At 37.2% G+C, this 18,349-nt stretch overlaps 1 protein-coding gene across 8 annotated transcripts in view; it reads left to right on the top strand.

Annotated features, from left to right (window-relative positions):
• The window catches only part of LOC139547962 (BCAS3 microtubule associated cell migration factor-like), a 361,432-nt gene that overhangs the window by 123,967 nt on the left and 219,116 nt on the right, over positions 1-18,349 (top strand). For all 8 annotated transcript variants that reach the window (XM_071357199.1, XM_071357197.1, XM_071357201.1 and 5 more), the window contains 3 exons: positions 80-204; positions 559-724; positions 10,780-10,880. In XM_071357199.1, coding sequence (XP_071213300.1) covers positions 80-204; positions 559-724; positions 10,780-10,880 — 392 coding nt within the window. The remainder of the gene's footprint in view (positions 1-79; positions 205-558; positions 725-10,779; positions 10,881-18,349) is intronic.

Below are 18,349 nucleotides of genomic sequence, written 5' to 3'. Positions count from 1 at the left end.
TCTCTCTCGCTCTCGCGCTCTCTCTCTCTCTCTCTCTTGCTCTCGCTCGCTCTCTCGCTCTTTTTCTCCCCCCCTGCAGCAAAGCCAAGCCTCCCCCTCAGATCTCCCCCAGTAAGTCCAGTGGAGGAGAGTTCTGTGTGGCTGCTGTCTTTGCTGCCTCACGCTCATGGTACATGACCAACCCCAACATGAAGAGAGAGAAAGGTGAGGGGCTGTAAAGGCTTAGTAGCATTATGCTCATCATTAGATCCCACTAGTGCATTAGTATCCTAGCTGTTACCCCCAAAACCATCATCACACTAAAACACTTTCATTTTGTTTTCATTTGGTCATTTAAAAGTTCAAAATCTGTTGGAGAATCGTAAATACCATTGGCCTTTAAACTTTGCTCTGGGTGTTGACCCCTCTTAGCCTCCTGTGTAGACGCAACATTAAGGTCAGGGAAGTAGGAACACACTCAGTGAGATGCTGGGCGGAGTAGACAAAACACTTAGCTAAGTCACAACAACGTGCTCCTCTTACTCCGTAACGTTGACCTGTTGACCTCCTGTTACTCAGACCAGTCCAGCCGGTCAGTGGTGGAGTCCCTCTACATCCTCAGTTGCTATGGCACCCTGGTGGAGCACGTCCTGGAGCCTCGGCCAATCAGCACGGCCCAGAAGATCAGCGATGACACACCCCTGGAGCTCAACACATGTCCACGGGCCTGCTGGAGCCTGGCCAGGTAACTGACCCTTCCTAACACATACACACACGTACACACACACACACGTACACACACACATACACACACATGTACACATATACACACACACACATATACGCACACACACACACACACACATATACACACACAGACACATATATACATACACACATACACACATCAGTGGCGGTCAGTGCAGTTTAAGATGAGGGAGGACAATTTTTTTAATGAGCATGGCCTTATTTCTATTACATCATATTGAATGACTGCCATTCATATTCCATTCACCCAGTTCAATGTAACATCGATAGGTTTAGGCTGTTACATGATACTCAAATTTTCCTATACCCATCATGAGGTTGCTACAACCTAGCCTATGAATGAAAGTTTACAACGTAGGTGCACACAGGTCGAGAGACAAATTTGAGATGACAGTGACACATTCAATACCGCCTCGCACACTCTTACCTGCATCTAGTATATCTAATCATAACCATCTAGTATATCTAATCATAACCATCTAGTATATCTAATCATAACCATCTAGCTGATCTAATCATAACCATCTAGTATATCTAATCATAACCATCTAGCTGATCTAATCATAACCATCTAGTATATCTAATCATAACCATCTAGTATATCTAATCATAACCATCTAGTATATCTAATCATAACCATCTAGTATATCTAATCATAACCATCTAGTATATCTAATCATAACCATCTAGTATATCTAATCATAACCATCTAGTATATCTAATCATAACCATCTAGTATATCTAATCATAACCATCTAGTATATCTAATCATAACCATCTAGTATATCTAATCATAACCATCTAGTATATCTAATCATAACCATCTAGTATATCATAACATCTAGTAACCATCTAGTATATCTAATCATAACCATCTAGTATATCTAATCATAACCATCTAGCTATCTAATCATAACCATCTAGCTGATCTAATCATAACCATCTAGTATATCTAATCATAACCATCTAGTATATCTAATCATAACCATCTAGTATATCTAATCATAACCATCTAGTATATCTAATCATAACCATCTAGTATATCTAATCATAACCATCTAGTATATCTAATCATAACCATCTAGTATATCTAATCATAACCATCTAGTATATCTAATCATAACCATCTAGCTATCTAATCATAACCATCTAGTATATCTAATCATAACCATCTAGTATATCTAATCATAACCATCTAGCATATCTAATCATAACCATCTAGCTGATCTAATCATAACCATCTAGTATATCTAATCATAACCATCTAGTATATCTAATCATAACCATCTAGTATATCTAATCATAACCATCTAGTATATCTAATCATAACCATCTAGTATATCTAATCATAACCATCTAGCTGATCTAATCATAACCATCTAGTATATCTAATCATAACCATCTAGCTGATCTAATCATAACCATCTAGTATATCTAATCATAACCATCTAGTATATCTAATCATAACCATCTAGCTGATCTAATCATAACCATCTAGTATATCTAATCATAACCATCTAGTATATCTAATCATAACCATCTAGCATATCTAATCATAACCATCTAGTATATCTAATCATAACCATCTAGTATATCTAATCATAACCATCTAGTATATCTAATCATAACCATCTAGTATATCTAATCATAACCATCTAGTATATCTAATCATAACCATCTAGTATATCTAATCATAACCATCTAGTATATCTAATCATAACCATCTAGCATATCTAATCATAACCATCTAGTATATCTAATCATAACCATCTAGTATATCTAATCATAACCATCTAGTATATCTAATCATAACCATCTAGCTGATCTAATCATAACCATCTAGTATATCTAATCATAACCATCTAGTATATCTAATCATAACCATCTAGCTGATCTAATCATAACCATCTAGTATATCTAATCATAACCATCTAGTATATCTAATCATAACCATCTAGCTGATCTAATCATAACCATCTAGTATATCTAATCATAACCATCTAGCATATCTAATCATAACCATCTAGTATATCTAATCATAACCATCTAGTATATCTAATCATAACCATCTAGTATATCTAATCATAACCATCTAGTATATCTAATCATAACCATCTAGCTGATCTAATCATAACCATCTAGCTGATCTAATCATAACCATCTAGTATATCTAATCATAACCATCTAGTATATCTAATCATAACTATCTAGTATATCTAATCATAACCATCTAGTATATCTAATCATAACCATCTAGTATATCTAATCATAACCATCTAGTATATCTAATCATAACCATCTAGTATATCTAATCATAACCATCTAGTATATCTAATCATAACCATCTAGTATATCTAATCATAACCATCTAGTATATCTAATCATAACCATCTAGTATATCTAATCATAACCATCTAGCTATATCTAATCATAACCATCTAGTATATCTAATCATAACCATCTAGTATATCTAATCATAACCATCTAGCTGATCTAATCATAACCATCTAGTATATCTAATCATAACCATCTAGTATATCTAATCATAACCATCTAGTATATCTAATCATAACCATCTAGTATATCTAATCATAACCATCTAGCTGATCTAATCATAACCATCTAGTATATCTAATCATAACCATCTAGTATATCTAATCATAACCATCTAGCATCTAATCATAACCATCTAGTATATCTAATCATAACCATCTAGTATATCTAATCATAACCATCTAGTATATCTAATCATAACCATCTAGTATATCTAATCATAACCATCTAGTATATCTAATCATAACCATCTAGTATATCTAATCATAACCATCTAGTATATCTAATCATAACCATCTAGTATATCTAATCATAACCATCTAGCTGATCTAATCATAACCATCTAGTATATCTAATCATAACCATCTAGTATATCTAATCATAACCATCTAGTATATCTAATCATAACCATCTAGTATATCTAATCATAACCATCTAGTATATCTAATCATAACCATCTAGTATATCTAATCATAACCATCTAGCTGATCTAATCATAACCATCTAGCTGATCTAATCATAACCATCTAGCTGATCTAATCATAACCATCTAGTATATCTAATCATAACCATCTAGTATATCTAATCATAACCATCTAGCTGATCTAATCATAACCATCTAGTATATCTAATCATAACCATCTAGCTGATCTAATCATAACCATCTAGTATATCTAATCATAACCATCTAGTATATCTAATCATAACCATCTAGTATATCTAATCATAACCATCTAGTATATCTAATCATAACCATCTAGTATATCTAATCATAACCATCTAGTATATCTAATCATAACCATCTAGTATATCTAATCATAACCATCTAGTATATCTAATCATAACCATCTAGTATATCTAATCATAACCATCTAGTATATCTAATCATAACCATCTAGCTGATCTAATCATAACCATCTAGTATATCTAATCATAACCATCTAGTATATCTAATCATAACCATCTAGTATATCTAATCATAACCATCTAGTATATCTAATCATAACCATCTAGTATATCTAATCATAACCATCTAGCTGATCTAATCATAACCATCTAGTATATCTAATCATAACCATCTAGCCATCTAGTATATCTAATCATAACCATCTAGTATATCTAATCATAACCATCTAGTATATCTAATCATAACCATCTAGTATATCTAATCATAACCATCTAGTATATCTAATCATAACCATCTAGTATATCTAATCATAACCATCTAGTATATCTAATCATAACCATCTAGCTGATCTAATCATAACCATCTAGTATATCTAATCATAACCATCTAGCTGATCTAATCATAACCATCTAGTATATCTAATCATAACCATCTAGCTGATCTAATCATAACCATCTAGTATATCTAATCATAACCATCTAGTATATCTAATCATAACCATCTAGTATATCTAATCATTACCATCTAGTATATCTAATCATAACCATCTAGTATATCTAATCATAACCATCTAGTATATCTAATCATAACCATCTAGCTGATCTAATCATAACCATCTAGTATATCTAATCATTACCATCTAGTATATCTAATCATAACCATCTAGTATATCTAATCATAACCATCTAGCTGATCTAATCATAACCATCTAGCTGATCTAATCATAACCATCTAGTATATCTAATCATAACCATCTAGTATATCTAATCATAACCATCTAGTATATCTAATCATAACCATCTAGTATATCTAATCATAACCATCTAGCTGATCTAATCATAACCATCTAGCTGATCTAATCATAACCATCTAGTATATCTAATCATAACCATCTAGTATATCTAATCATAACCATCTAGTATATCTAATCATAACCATCTAGTATATCTAATCATAACCATCTAGCTATCTAATCATAACCATCTAGCTGATCTAATCATAACCATCTAGTATATCTAATCATAACCATCTAGTATATCTAATCATAACCATCTAGTATATCTAATCATAACCATCTAGTATATCTAATCATAACCATCTAGCTGATCTAATCATAACCATCTAGTATATCTAATCATAACCATCTAGTATATCTAATCATAACCATCTAGTATATCTAATCATAACCATCTAGTATATCTAATCATAACCATCTAGTATATCTAATCATAACCATCTAGTATATCTAATCATAACCATCTAGCTGATCTAATCATAACCATCTAGCTGATCTAATCATAACCATCTAGTATATCTAATCATAACCATCTAGTATATCTAATCATAACCATCTAGTATATCTAATCATAACCATCTAGTATATCTAATCATAACCATCTAGTATATCTAATCATAACCATCTAGTATATCTAATCATAACCATCTAGTATATCTAATCATAACCATCTAGTATATCTAATCATAACCATCTAGTATATCTAATCATAACCATCTAGTATATCTAATCATAACCATCTAGTATATCTAATCATAACCATCTAGTATATCTAATCATAACCATCTAGTATATCTAATCATAACCATCTAGTATATCTAATCATAACCATCTAGTATATCTAATCATAACCATCTAGTATATCTAATCATAACCATCTAGTATATCTAATCATAACCATCTAGTATATCTAATCATAACCATCTAGTATATCTAATCATAACCATCTAGTATATCTAATCATAACCATCTAGTATATCTAATCATAACCATCTAGCTGTATCTAATCATAACCATCTAGTATATCTAATCATAACCATCTAGTATATCTAATCATAACCATCTAGTATATCTAATCATAACCATCTAGTATATCTAATCATAACCATCTAGTATATCTAATCATAACCATCTAGTATATCTAATCATAACCATCTAGTATATCTAATCATAACCATCTAGTATATCTAATCATAACCATCTAGTATATCTAATCATAACCATCTAGTATATCTAATCATAACCATCTAGTATATCTAATCATAACCATCTAGCTGTATCTAATCATAACCATCTAGTATATCTAATCATAACCATCTAGCTGTATCTAATCATAACCATCTAGTATATCTAATCATAACCATCTAGTATATCTAATCATAACCATCTAGTATATCTAATCATAACCATCTAGCTGATCTAATCATAACCATCTAGTATATCTAATCATAACCATCTAGCTGATCTAATCATAACCATCTAGTATATCTAATCATAACCATCTAGTATATCTAATCATAACCATCTAGTATATCTAATCATAACCATCTAGTATATCTAATCATAACCATCTAGTATATCTAATCATAACCATCTAGCTGATCTAATCATAACCATCTAGTATATCTAATCATAACCATCTAGTATATCTAATCATAACCATCTAGTATATCTAATCATAACCATCTAGTATATCTAATCATAACCATCTAGTATATCTAATCATAACCATCTAGCTGATCTAATCATAACCATCTAGCTGATCTAATCATAACCATCTAGTATATCTAATCATAACCATCTAGTATATCTAATCATAACCATCTAGTATATCTAATCATAACCATCTAGTATATCTAATCATAACCATCTAGTATATCTAATCATAACCATCTAGTATATCTAATCATAACCATCTAGTATATCTAATCATAACCATCTAGTATATCTAATCATAACCATCTAGTATATCTAATCATAACCATCTAGTATATCTAATCATAACCATCTAGTATATCTAATCATAACCATCTAGTATATCTAATCATAACCATCTAGTATATCTAATCATAACCATCTAGTATATCTAATCATAACCATCTAGTATATCTAATCATAACCATCTAGTATATCTAATCATAACCATCTAGTATATCTAATCATAACCATCTAGTATATCTAATCATAACCATCTAGTATATCTAATCATAACCATCTAGTATATCTAATCATAACCATCTAGCTGATCTAATCATAACCATCTAGTATATCTAATCATTACCATCTAGTATATCTAATCATAACCATCTAGTATATCTAATCATAACCATCTAGTATATCTAATCATTACCATCTAGTATATCTAATCATAACCATCTAGTATATCTAATCATAACCATCTAGTATATCTAATCATAACCATCTAGTATATCTAATCATAACCATCTAGTATATCTAATCATTACCATCTAGTATATCTAATCATAACCATCTAGTATATCTAATCATAACCATCTAGTATATCTAATCATAACCATCTAGTATATCTAATCATAACCATCTAGTATATCTAATCATAACCATCTAGCTGATCTAATCATAACCATCTAGTATATCTAATCATAACCATCTAGTATATCTAATCATAACCATCTAGTATATCTAATCATAACCATCTAGTATATCTAATCATAACCATCTAGTATATCTAATCATAACCATCTAGTATATCTAATCATAACCATCTAGCTGATCTAATCATAACCATCTAGTATATCTAATCATAACCATCTAGTATATCTAATCATAACCATCTAGCTGATCTAATCATAACCATCTAGTATATCTAATCATAACCATCTAGCTGATCTAATCATAACCATCTAGTATATCTAATCATAACCATCTAGTATATCTAATCATAACCATCTAGCTGATCTAATCATAACCATCTAGTATATCTAATCATAACCATCTAGTATATCTAATCATAACCATCTAGTATATCTAATCATAACCATCTAGTATATCTAATCATAACCATCTAGTATATCTAATCATAACCATCTAGCTGATCTAATCATAACCATCTAGTATATCTAATCATAACCATCTAGTATATCTAATCATAACTATCTAGTATATCTAATCATAACCATCTAGTATATCTAATCATAACCATCTAGCTGATCTAATCATAACCATCTAGCTGATCTAATCATAACCATCTAGTATATCTAATCATAACCATCTAGTATATCTAATCATAACCATCTAGTATATCTAATCATAACCATCTAGTATATCTAATCATAACCATCTAGCTGATCTAATCATAACCATCTAGTATATCTAATCATAACCATCTAGTATATCTAATCATTACCATCTAGTATATCTAATCATAACCATCTAGTATATCTAATCATAACCATCTAGTATATCTAATCATAACCATCTAGTATATCTAATCATAACCATCTAGTATATCTAATCATTACCATCTAGTATATCTAATCATAACCATCTAGTATATCTAATCATAACCATCTAGTATATCTAATCATAACCATCTAGTATATCTAATCATTACCATCTAGTATATCTAATCATAACCATCTAGTATATCTAATCATAACCATCTAGCTGATCTAATCATAACCATCTAGTATATCTAATCATAACCATCTAGTATATCTAATCATAACCATCTAGTATATCTAATCATAACCATCTAGTATATCTAATCATAACCATCTAGCTGATCTAATCATAACCATCTAGCATATCTAATCATAACCATCTAGCATATCTAATCATAACCATCTAGCTGATCTAATCATAACCATCTAGTATATCTAATCATAACCATCTAGCTGATCTAATCATAACCATCTAGCTGATCTAATCATAACCATCTAGCATATCTAATCATAACCATCTAGCTGATCTATTCATAATCATCTAGCTGATCTATTCATATCATCTATTCACATCATCTAGAATATATAATCAACAGTTCCAAACTACAGTTTCTATTGGACAAATTCAGGTATCTTTATCCTCGTTTCATTTGCTTCCGTTTAAGAAACGTTTTTCATCAGAATCGGTGGAATGAATGCACCCCTGATTACGCATAAACACAGTACACTTTCATAGCAGCCATGTTGTATTCCCTCACTTTTCCCTTCAATGAACAACACAGCTGTATGCAAAAAAAACGTTCCAATCCAAACCATGTCATAACCACTACACACAGCCTACATTGTTGTCCCCATATTAGCTGAAGTACCATCCTAGTCTACATAGCTAATAGAACTCATGCGTTAGTAAACCCGCTACAATTATGCTGTAACATGTATAGTCACTAAGCAGTTACACCGGCGGTCCCCGGTGGCAATACATTAATAAAACCAAAAGCCCACTTTTACTTGGAAGAGTTCTAGTGTTGTGTTGGATGGTCATAGCCAGCTAGCTAACATAGAATCCCTCTGTTTGAGCCGGGTGTTTAAGTAACTGAACTAGCCAACTGCATTTGCTGGCTAAGGAAGTGAAACTGGAAAAAAATTACGCTCTCGCTCTTGCTTCTCCTTCATTTTTGAGAAATGAATTTGTTGAAAACAGTTCAGCTATTGTCCTTCTCTCTCTTTGAGTGAACTACTCACCAAATGTTATGCACTGCAGTGCTAGCTAGCTGTAGCTTATGCTTTCAGTGCTAGATTAATTCTCTGATCCTTTGATTGGGTGGACAACATGTCAGTTCATGCTGCAAAAGCTCTGACAGGTTGGAGGCGTTTCTGTGTAAGTCTATGGAAGGAGGTGAGAACCATGAGCCTCCTAGGTTTTGTATTGAAGTCAATGTACCCAGAGGAGGACGGAAGCTAGCTGTCCTCCGGCTACACCATGGTGCTACCCTACAGTGTGCTGTTGAGGCTACTGTAGACCTTCATAGCAAAACAGTGTGTTTTAATCAATTATTTGGTGACGTGAATATATTTTAGTATAGTTTTATCTAAAAAGGATAACTTTCAATGTTTTAAAATGTATCTCTTTATGAAATTCACTGAGGTGGATGGTCCTCCCCTTCCTCCTCTGAGGAGCCTCCACTGACACACACACACGCGCACATACACACACACTTTTCCCCGCTCTGTTAAGCTGTGGTTCATGTTATGAAGATTTACATACAGTAATATATTGTACAGTTATACAGTTGTGTGTGTGAGACATTATCATAGTAAACTGCTTTTTATTATAGGACTCATATATTTTCTAACATATTGTATGTATAACCTAGTTATAAAATAATATTGGATACAGTGAAAACATATTGTGCTGCAGAATCCCATTCATCCATGTCAAATGAGCAGCTGGAACCAGATATAAAGTTCTGCTGCTGTGGCCCAGTTCTCTGTGATCAGACTACAGCTATGTAGGACAAAACACATGTGATGTTCATGTTGTACACTACAGTACTGTATGTAACTACTATAGTATACACACCTTCATATGTTATATCTGCCTCTGTACTGCCAGGCTCCAGGGACCACAGTCTATTTACACCCAGCAGGGGCACTGCTCTATACATCTGGCCCTCAATCTGCAGCCTTTGTTTGACCAGAGCTCTATTTTGTAATGGTGGATCACCAAAAGGGTCCTAAATGGGTAAAAGTAGTGCACTACATTGGGAATAGGGTGCCATTTGGGACAGATACTGAGATTTTCTTCTCTGTAATTGAGTTGTGTGTTTCTCTCCTATGTTGTTTGGTTGTTACAGGACTCCACTGTGGAATGAGCTGCAGCCTCCCTTTCTCTCCAACCACCCTCTGGTGCTGGCCTCTGACCTGGTGCAATATTACCAATACCTCCTGGCTGGATGTAAGTATTATACACTGTGTGTGTGTGTGTGTGTGTGTGTGTGTGTGTGTGTGTGTGTGTGTGTGTGTGTGTGTGTGTGTGTGTGTGTGTGTGTGTGTGTGTGTACTCTTCTCTGTATGTGTATATAAGTACTCTTTGTACTAGAGGTCGACCGATTATGATTTTTCAACAGCGATACCGATTATTGGAGGACCAAAAAAAGCCGATAACGATTAATCTGCCGATTTTTTTATAAATTAAAAAATTAAAAATTAAAAAAGAAGAAGAAGAAAAAAAAGAGGGAAAAAGTATTTGTAATAATGACAATTACAACAATACTGAATGAACACTTATTTTAACTTAATATAATACATCAATAAAATAAATTTAGCCTCAAATAAATAATGAAACATGTTCAATTTGGTGTAAATAATGCAAAAACAAAGTGTTGGAGAAGAAAGTAAAAGTGCAATATGTGCCATGTAAAAAAGCTAACGTTTAAGTTCCTTGCTCAGAACATGAGAACATATGAAAGCTGGTGGTTCCTTTTAACATGAGTCTTCAATATTCCCAGGTAAGAAGTTTTAGGTTGTAGTTATTATAGGAATTATTGGACTATTTCTCTCTATACGATTTGTATTTCATATACCTTTGACTATTGGATGTTCTTATAGGCACTTTAGTATTGCCAGTGTAACAGTATAGCTTCCGTTCCTCTCCTCGCTCCTACCTGGGCACGAACCAGGAACACATCGACAACAGCCACCCTCGAAGCAGCGTTACCCATGCAGAGCAAGGTGAACAACTACTCCAAGTCTCAGAGCGAGTGACGTTTGAAACGCTATTAGCGCGCACCCCGCTAACTAGCTAGCCATTTCACATCGGTTACACCAGCCTAATCTCGAGTTGATAGGCTTGAAGTCATAAACAGTGCAATAGCTGCTGGCAAACGCACGAAAGTGCTGTTTGAATGAATGCTTACGAGCCTGCTGCTGCCTACCACCGCTCAGTCAGACTGCTCTATCAAATCATAGACTTAATTATAACATAATAACACACAGAAATACGAGCCTTTGGTCATTAAAATGGTCGAATCCGGAAACTATCATTTCGAAAACAAAACGTTTATTCTTTCAGTGAAATATGGAACCGTTACGTATTTTATCCAACGGATGGCATCCCCTAAGTCTAAATATTGCTGTTACATTGTACAACCTTCACTGTTGTGTCATAATTACGTAAAATTCTGGCAAATTAATTACGGCCTTTGTTAGGAATAAATGGACTTCACACAGTTCGCAATGAGCCAGGTGGCCCAAACTGCAGCATATACCCTGACTGCTTGCACGGAACGCAAGAGAAGTGACACAATTTCCCTAATTATAAGAAATTCATGTTAGCAGGCAATATTAACTAAATATGCAGGTTTAAAAAATATATACTTGTGTATTGATTTTAAGAAAGGCATTGATGTTTATGGTTAGGTACATTGGTGCAACGACAGTGCTTTTTCGCAAATGCACTTGTTAAATCATCACCGTTTGTCGAAGTAGGCACATCGATTATATGCAACGCAGGACACGCTAGATAAACTAGTAATATCATCAACCATGTGTAGTTAACTAGTGATTATGTTAAGATTGATTGTTTTTTATAAGATAAGTTTAATGCTAGCTAGCAACTTACCTTGGCTTCTTACGGCATTCGCGTAACAGGCAGGCTCGTGGAGTGCAATGAGAGGTGGTTAGAGCGTTGGACTAATTAACTGTAAGGTTGCAAGATTGAATCCCTGAGCTGACAAGGTAAAAATCTGTCGTTCTGCCCCTGAACAAGGCAGTTAACCCACCGTTCCTAGGCCGTCATTGAAAATAAGAATGTGTTCTTAACTGACTTGCCTAGTTAAATAAAGGTGTAAAAAAATTCAATTTTTTTTTTTTTTAATCGGCAAATCGGTGTCCAAAAATACAGATTAACGATTGTTATGAAATTAATTAATTGATTAATCGGTTGACCTATACTTTGTACGTGTGTGTGTGTATCAAGCTCCATTAGACCTGTGCCAGAGCTGAAGCCTACTAATTCCTACTGTTTGTTCTCTATGGGAGATTGTCTTCACCCTCTTATTGGTGACATGCTGAGGAGTAGGACTGTTTCAATCATCCTCCATTACTTCCCTGTTCCCTCTTAAAACCCTCAGTGGAGATCCGACATCTTTCCATCACTCCATCTGAGTAGTGCTCTGGTCTCAGATCCCTTATCACACGAACTGTCAGCTTTTCATCCGTTCTGTTCCGTCTGTACGGCACTTTGAATCAAGCCTTTGTCACTGTATGTCTCTTTGTCTATCTCCTCTGAACAAGTCAGCATGACAATGCTAACAGCTCAACCAACTCCACTCAACTCATTCAAATGAAGCCAATTAGCCAGCCTCCAAACTCCTCCTAACTCAGTAACAAGTACAAAGAGCACCAAGCACTTTAGCTTGACATGTGAAAGGCTGTGGAGGCTGGAGATGGCAGAAGGAAGAAGACGACAACTCTGGGGGGCAGAGTGCACACGGATGGCCACACATTTAATTTATCCTCCGTTATAAGTGTGCGTTGTTGCATTAGCTGCATAAACATAAATCAGTAATTAGCTCCTGAAGTGCCGTTGGGGCAAATCCCCTTCTCCTCCCGTGTGCCTGTTCTTCTGTCTCCTCTATTCTACGCTAAATTGTCTGCTTCCCAAATGGCACCCTATTCCCTACTTAGTGCATTACTTTAGACCAGGGCCCTATGGTCAACAGTAGTGCACTATAGGGAATAGGGTGCCATTTGGGAGGTAGACGTTCTCCCAGTGCTCAGGGCTGAGCGGGTAGGATATTTTCTCAAATTAGTTCCAATAGTCCTTTCTAGTGTCAGAGCGATGAAGTCAAGTTGGTGTGACGGGTCGGGCAGCGGGCATCGGAGCTGGGTTTAGTGTGACTCTGTCCTGCGAGAAGGCATAATGATTTAGTCTCAGGGCTCTCTCACATTTAGCTCCAATTAGTGATGGCCAAAATATCACTGCCTGCCCCACCTCGTCTGTCCCTCCCTCCCTCGTCCCCGTTCCTCCTGCCAGCCGAGCAGCACCAACCCTAATGCACTCACACACCCAGGTCAATACAATATGCACATCATTTGTCATCTTGTACTTCTTCTACCCATCGCTCCGTTCTGCTCTGGCCCCGGGCGTTTCCTGCATGCTGCTACGGCTCACGGAGTGCCACCTTTCATTCCTCCACTTTGCACCCGAGCATCGACTGAAAGTTCTGTTTCACAACACGGTGCCTCCGCTCAGCCCGCCAGAGATTGGCTGGGCAGAGAGGGAGTGATCCAGGGCGGGCGATCTGACCTCAGGATGCATTATGCTACGCTACACTACAGCCACACAACAGGATGCACACACACACACACACACACACACACACACACACACACACACACACACACACACACACACACACACACACACACACACACACACACACACACACACACACACACACACACACACACACTGTTGGCTCTGTGGGCCTTCTCCAGTGGTGCATAAAGATCAGGGCTTATGAAGGGAGAAGCTGCTACTCTCCTCCCTGCTCCGATACAAACTACTACTATCAGGGTCTAGTTTACATAGTAGATACTACCCCAAACGTCAACAACCAGAAGGACATAGTGACGGGAGGAAAAAGGGAAAGGGTTAGGAAGAAAGCGAAAGAGACCGAGACAAAGAAAGAGGGAGAGAAATGGAGATTGATGAAAGAAAATTTGCAAAGATAAAGACGGAGAGGGGTATGATTAATCACGGGCCCCTTTTAGATCTGCAAATTAGTCTGTGTATTCAGGGACCTAGCTGGGTTCCACAACCTTCTAGAGCATGGGGTTAGAGGGTTTACATGTTGTGTGATTGACAGCAGCTGTTCTCTCTATATTGGATGACCGGTGTGATTAAAAATGCATGTTGCTGTGGAGGGAGGGATGGAGCTCATGCCAGCCTAGCCGGAGAGGAGCCTTGCAGGCTGGTGATAAAAGCAGCGGTGGCGCCACTTCATGGTCACTATCTCCACCTGTCCATCTGCCCAGCCCACTGGCACCGCTCTGGGCCCGCTCTGCTCTGGGCCACAGCCGGGTAAACAGCAGCCCCACCACACTGCTGGGGATGATAAGAGACCGAGAGAGAAGTGCACACAGACACACACACACACACTCACACACACACACTCACAGACACACACACACACTCACAGACACACACACACACACACTCACAGACACACACACACACACACACACACACACACACACACACACACACACACACACACACACACACACACACACACACACACACACACACACACACACACACACACACTCACAGACAGACACACACACGAACATACACACACTCACACAGACAGGGACACAGAGACAGAGAGATATGAAGATGCGATAAGGAAGAAGAGCTGGCCTCATAAATGCTGTCTCAGTCCAGCTTTGATGGCTCAGGGAATCCTCACTGTGGTGTGGATGGCTCAATCAGCCAGTTAGGAGAAACAGAGACCCTTTTCATTCTAAAAGGCCCAAAATGAATGAATGAATAGGGCCAATTTGTGTTGCCCTGAGGTGTCAGAGTAGATTTAATCCTGCGGTCGGATCCCTTAGAATAACACCACCACACGATTGATGAATGTGAGGCTTTTTTCCGTCCTTATTTGCAGCATTCATTCCTGAAATTCAGGGCATATTTTCCCCTCTCTGGTCTTGACGTTTTTTGAAGCGAGGGGGCTGTATTTACATAGCTGTCTGTCGTGTGTGTTCAGACACCTCTTCCCCGGCCGCAAGACTTCGTCGAGGCAAACATGGCGTGAATAATTTACCTCCCTGCTCTTCTGGCTGGCTCCTCTGATCTCTCTGAGTAGGCTAGGCACCTCAGTGGTGGCTGCGCTGATGCTTTTAGGCCCTGGCCTCCCCCTAGTTTCAAGTTTTATTAGTGGTATATACAGTATACACATGGTATACACCGTCCAACGAAATGCTTACTTGCAAGTTCCTTCTTGACAATGCAACAACAATAAATATTAAAAGATAACAATACGAATATAAAGTCTAGCCCCTAGCTTCCTTTCATAATGTAGTAACTGGCGACTGGCTGTCTCCTGGGCCTTCCACCATGACGAAGTGCCACGGCCTCGTCAATCACCGCTAATTCGCTGAGTGAGAGACTTCCGAGGCCGGCAGGAGCTGATCTTCACCGCTGGGCGGTTTGGTAAAGAGAAAGTGGGAAAGGATCAGCCATGGACAAGCAAGCCAGATCGTGACATTATCCCAACTGGCCTGCCTAATTGTCAAAAGGAGCTGCCCAAATGAGCGCAAGAGAGACAGAGAGAGAGGTTAGAGGTGGAACGGAAGGGACAGGCCAGACAACTAGACAATGAGGCTGACCACCACTGAACAGATCAGATCATTAGTCATATTTCTCCCCAGAGATCAGCCCCTGCCCTGAGGTCAGCAGTCAGCCCGGATCAATACATGGCCCTGCTTTGTTCTGGGTCTGCTCACTATACCTGCTGTTACTGCTACCTGCATCCGCCAGACAACTCACTCTGTCTGAAATTGCACACTATTCCGGATATAGTGCACTACTTTTGACCAGGGAACTGTATAGGTACTAGGGTGCTATATTGGACGCACCTCTGCGCTACCTACTGCTACTGGCATTGACCAGACCACTCACTGAGTCTCTCCTCTGGTCAGCAGAACTAGACCACATCCTCTCAGAGACACAGGCTCTTTAAGATAGCTTAGGAAAGTTTTTTAAATCACTTTTGTTTTTTAGTGTGTTTTACCAGAACAGGGGATTTTTCAAAGAATAACACCAATCAGATGTGCCTGGTAAACACCACCAATTAGCAATTTTTCTACTTGATAGGAATGGTTATAATAGTAATTTCAGATGGTAATCTTTGCTATCAACCATCACTAAAGCAAATATGCCGCCTTGTGATGATTAATTAGTACACTGTTTTCACATTGTGTTGTCACTGGACTGAAACATTTTCGTACATGTTATGGCACTTTCCTATTGAAGGTAGAGTAGAGCTCTGTTTCCTAACCCCCCCCCCCGATGATTATAGGGAGATTTGGGCACTCATTTGCATATCATTAAACTCATGTCATACACAGTGGCAACGTTTATGATCACTGTGTTTAATGTACAGTTACAAGATGACATGTCATCACACCCTGAGTTGTTCTGAACAGAATGATCCTGTTTGTTTATTGTGACGAGAATTTGCAGCTGAACACACATCTGAATGACTCCTTTCAATGCTCACCAAAATTGTAGAACTTAGCCAGTCATGTTGGCAATAGAACAAGCTTTCAAATGATGCCCACCTGACCCAGATTGCTATTTATAATGTGCCGTTTTGGGATTGCATAAAGAACAACAGTAATTGTGACAGTAATGGTGGGGATGCAGGGTTTTGTTCGAGTAACTCAACGGCACAGCTAGGAGAGCTTAAAAAAAGCACCTTATAGTTAAGACTCTTCTTTGAGTCATAAAAGTGCAATGAAATGATTAAGGAATAATTAAGGTGGTTGGCAGCTTGGAGACACCAGTTAGTGGTCTCTCTCAAACCCCTGTGATTTGTTCCTCTTATGTTGCACCTACCCCACATTTACCAGGAATACTCTTATGTTACTCAAGGTATGCAGAGTATGTTGTTATCAACAAATTTGCCGAAAAGTAAATGTAAAATGCACGTAAAGTCAACAGTGTAATGTTTGGATTCTTGTGTCAGGTGAACTGTTGTCCTCAACTTTGGTATAATAAATGTTCCCATAATTACCAAACTCTTACCTTTCAATTGCTACCATGCTTTTGCATTTCATATTTATTCTGTAAGAAACATTTAAATTTATCCCTATCCATATAGGCTAATTACCATGAGTGTAAAGGGTTAAGAGTCCCTAATGACAGTAAAAACAGCAGACCCAATGGCTCTCTGTCGATCTATCTATATATCAATCCAGCCACTCAGGTAGATATGTCTGTAAATGTGTGGTTGGCTCAGTCTGTCTCTCTATACCTGCATTCCCTAACACACACACACCCTACCTACCTACCTACGACTGGGCTTGACCCTTGGGGTTGACCACTGCCTCCCCACTCAGGAGCCTGTCCGGCTCTCTCAGGCCAATGGAACCCCCCCCCCTGTCGCCGTAACCCGATCCAGCCAGCCAGCAACTGCTCCAAAGCATCAATAATTAATTAGGGAACAGCTATTGCCCCCAAGGGGTCATAGAGCAAGAGTAGAGTGGGTGGGAGCGAGAGAGGGATACAGGAAGGAAGGGTAGTAATGATTTTGTTTAATAAGTAACACAAGCAGGCTTTGTTCTTCTGCCATTAGAGAGCAACCTAAGGTATCAAAGGATCTGGCTAGGAACCACACACACCTTCAC

Source organism: Salvelinus alpinus, chromosome 21, assembly GCF_045679555.1.
Source record: "Salvelinus alpinus chromosome 21, SLU_Salpinus.1, whole genome shotgun sequence".
Lineage (NCBI taxonomy): Eukaryota > Metazoa > Chordata > Actinopteri > Salmoniformes > Salmonidae > Salvelinus > Salvelinus alpinus.
The sequence above is the reverse complement of the archived record's forward strand: the minus strand, read 5'-3'. Positions and strand labels throughout refer to the sequence as shown.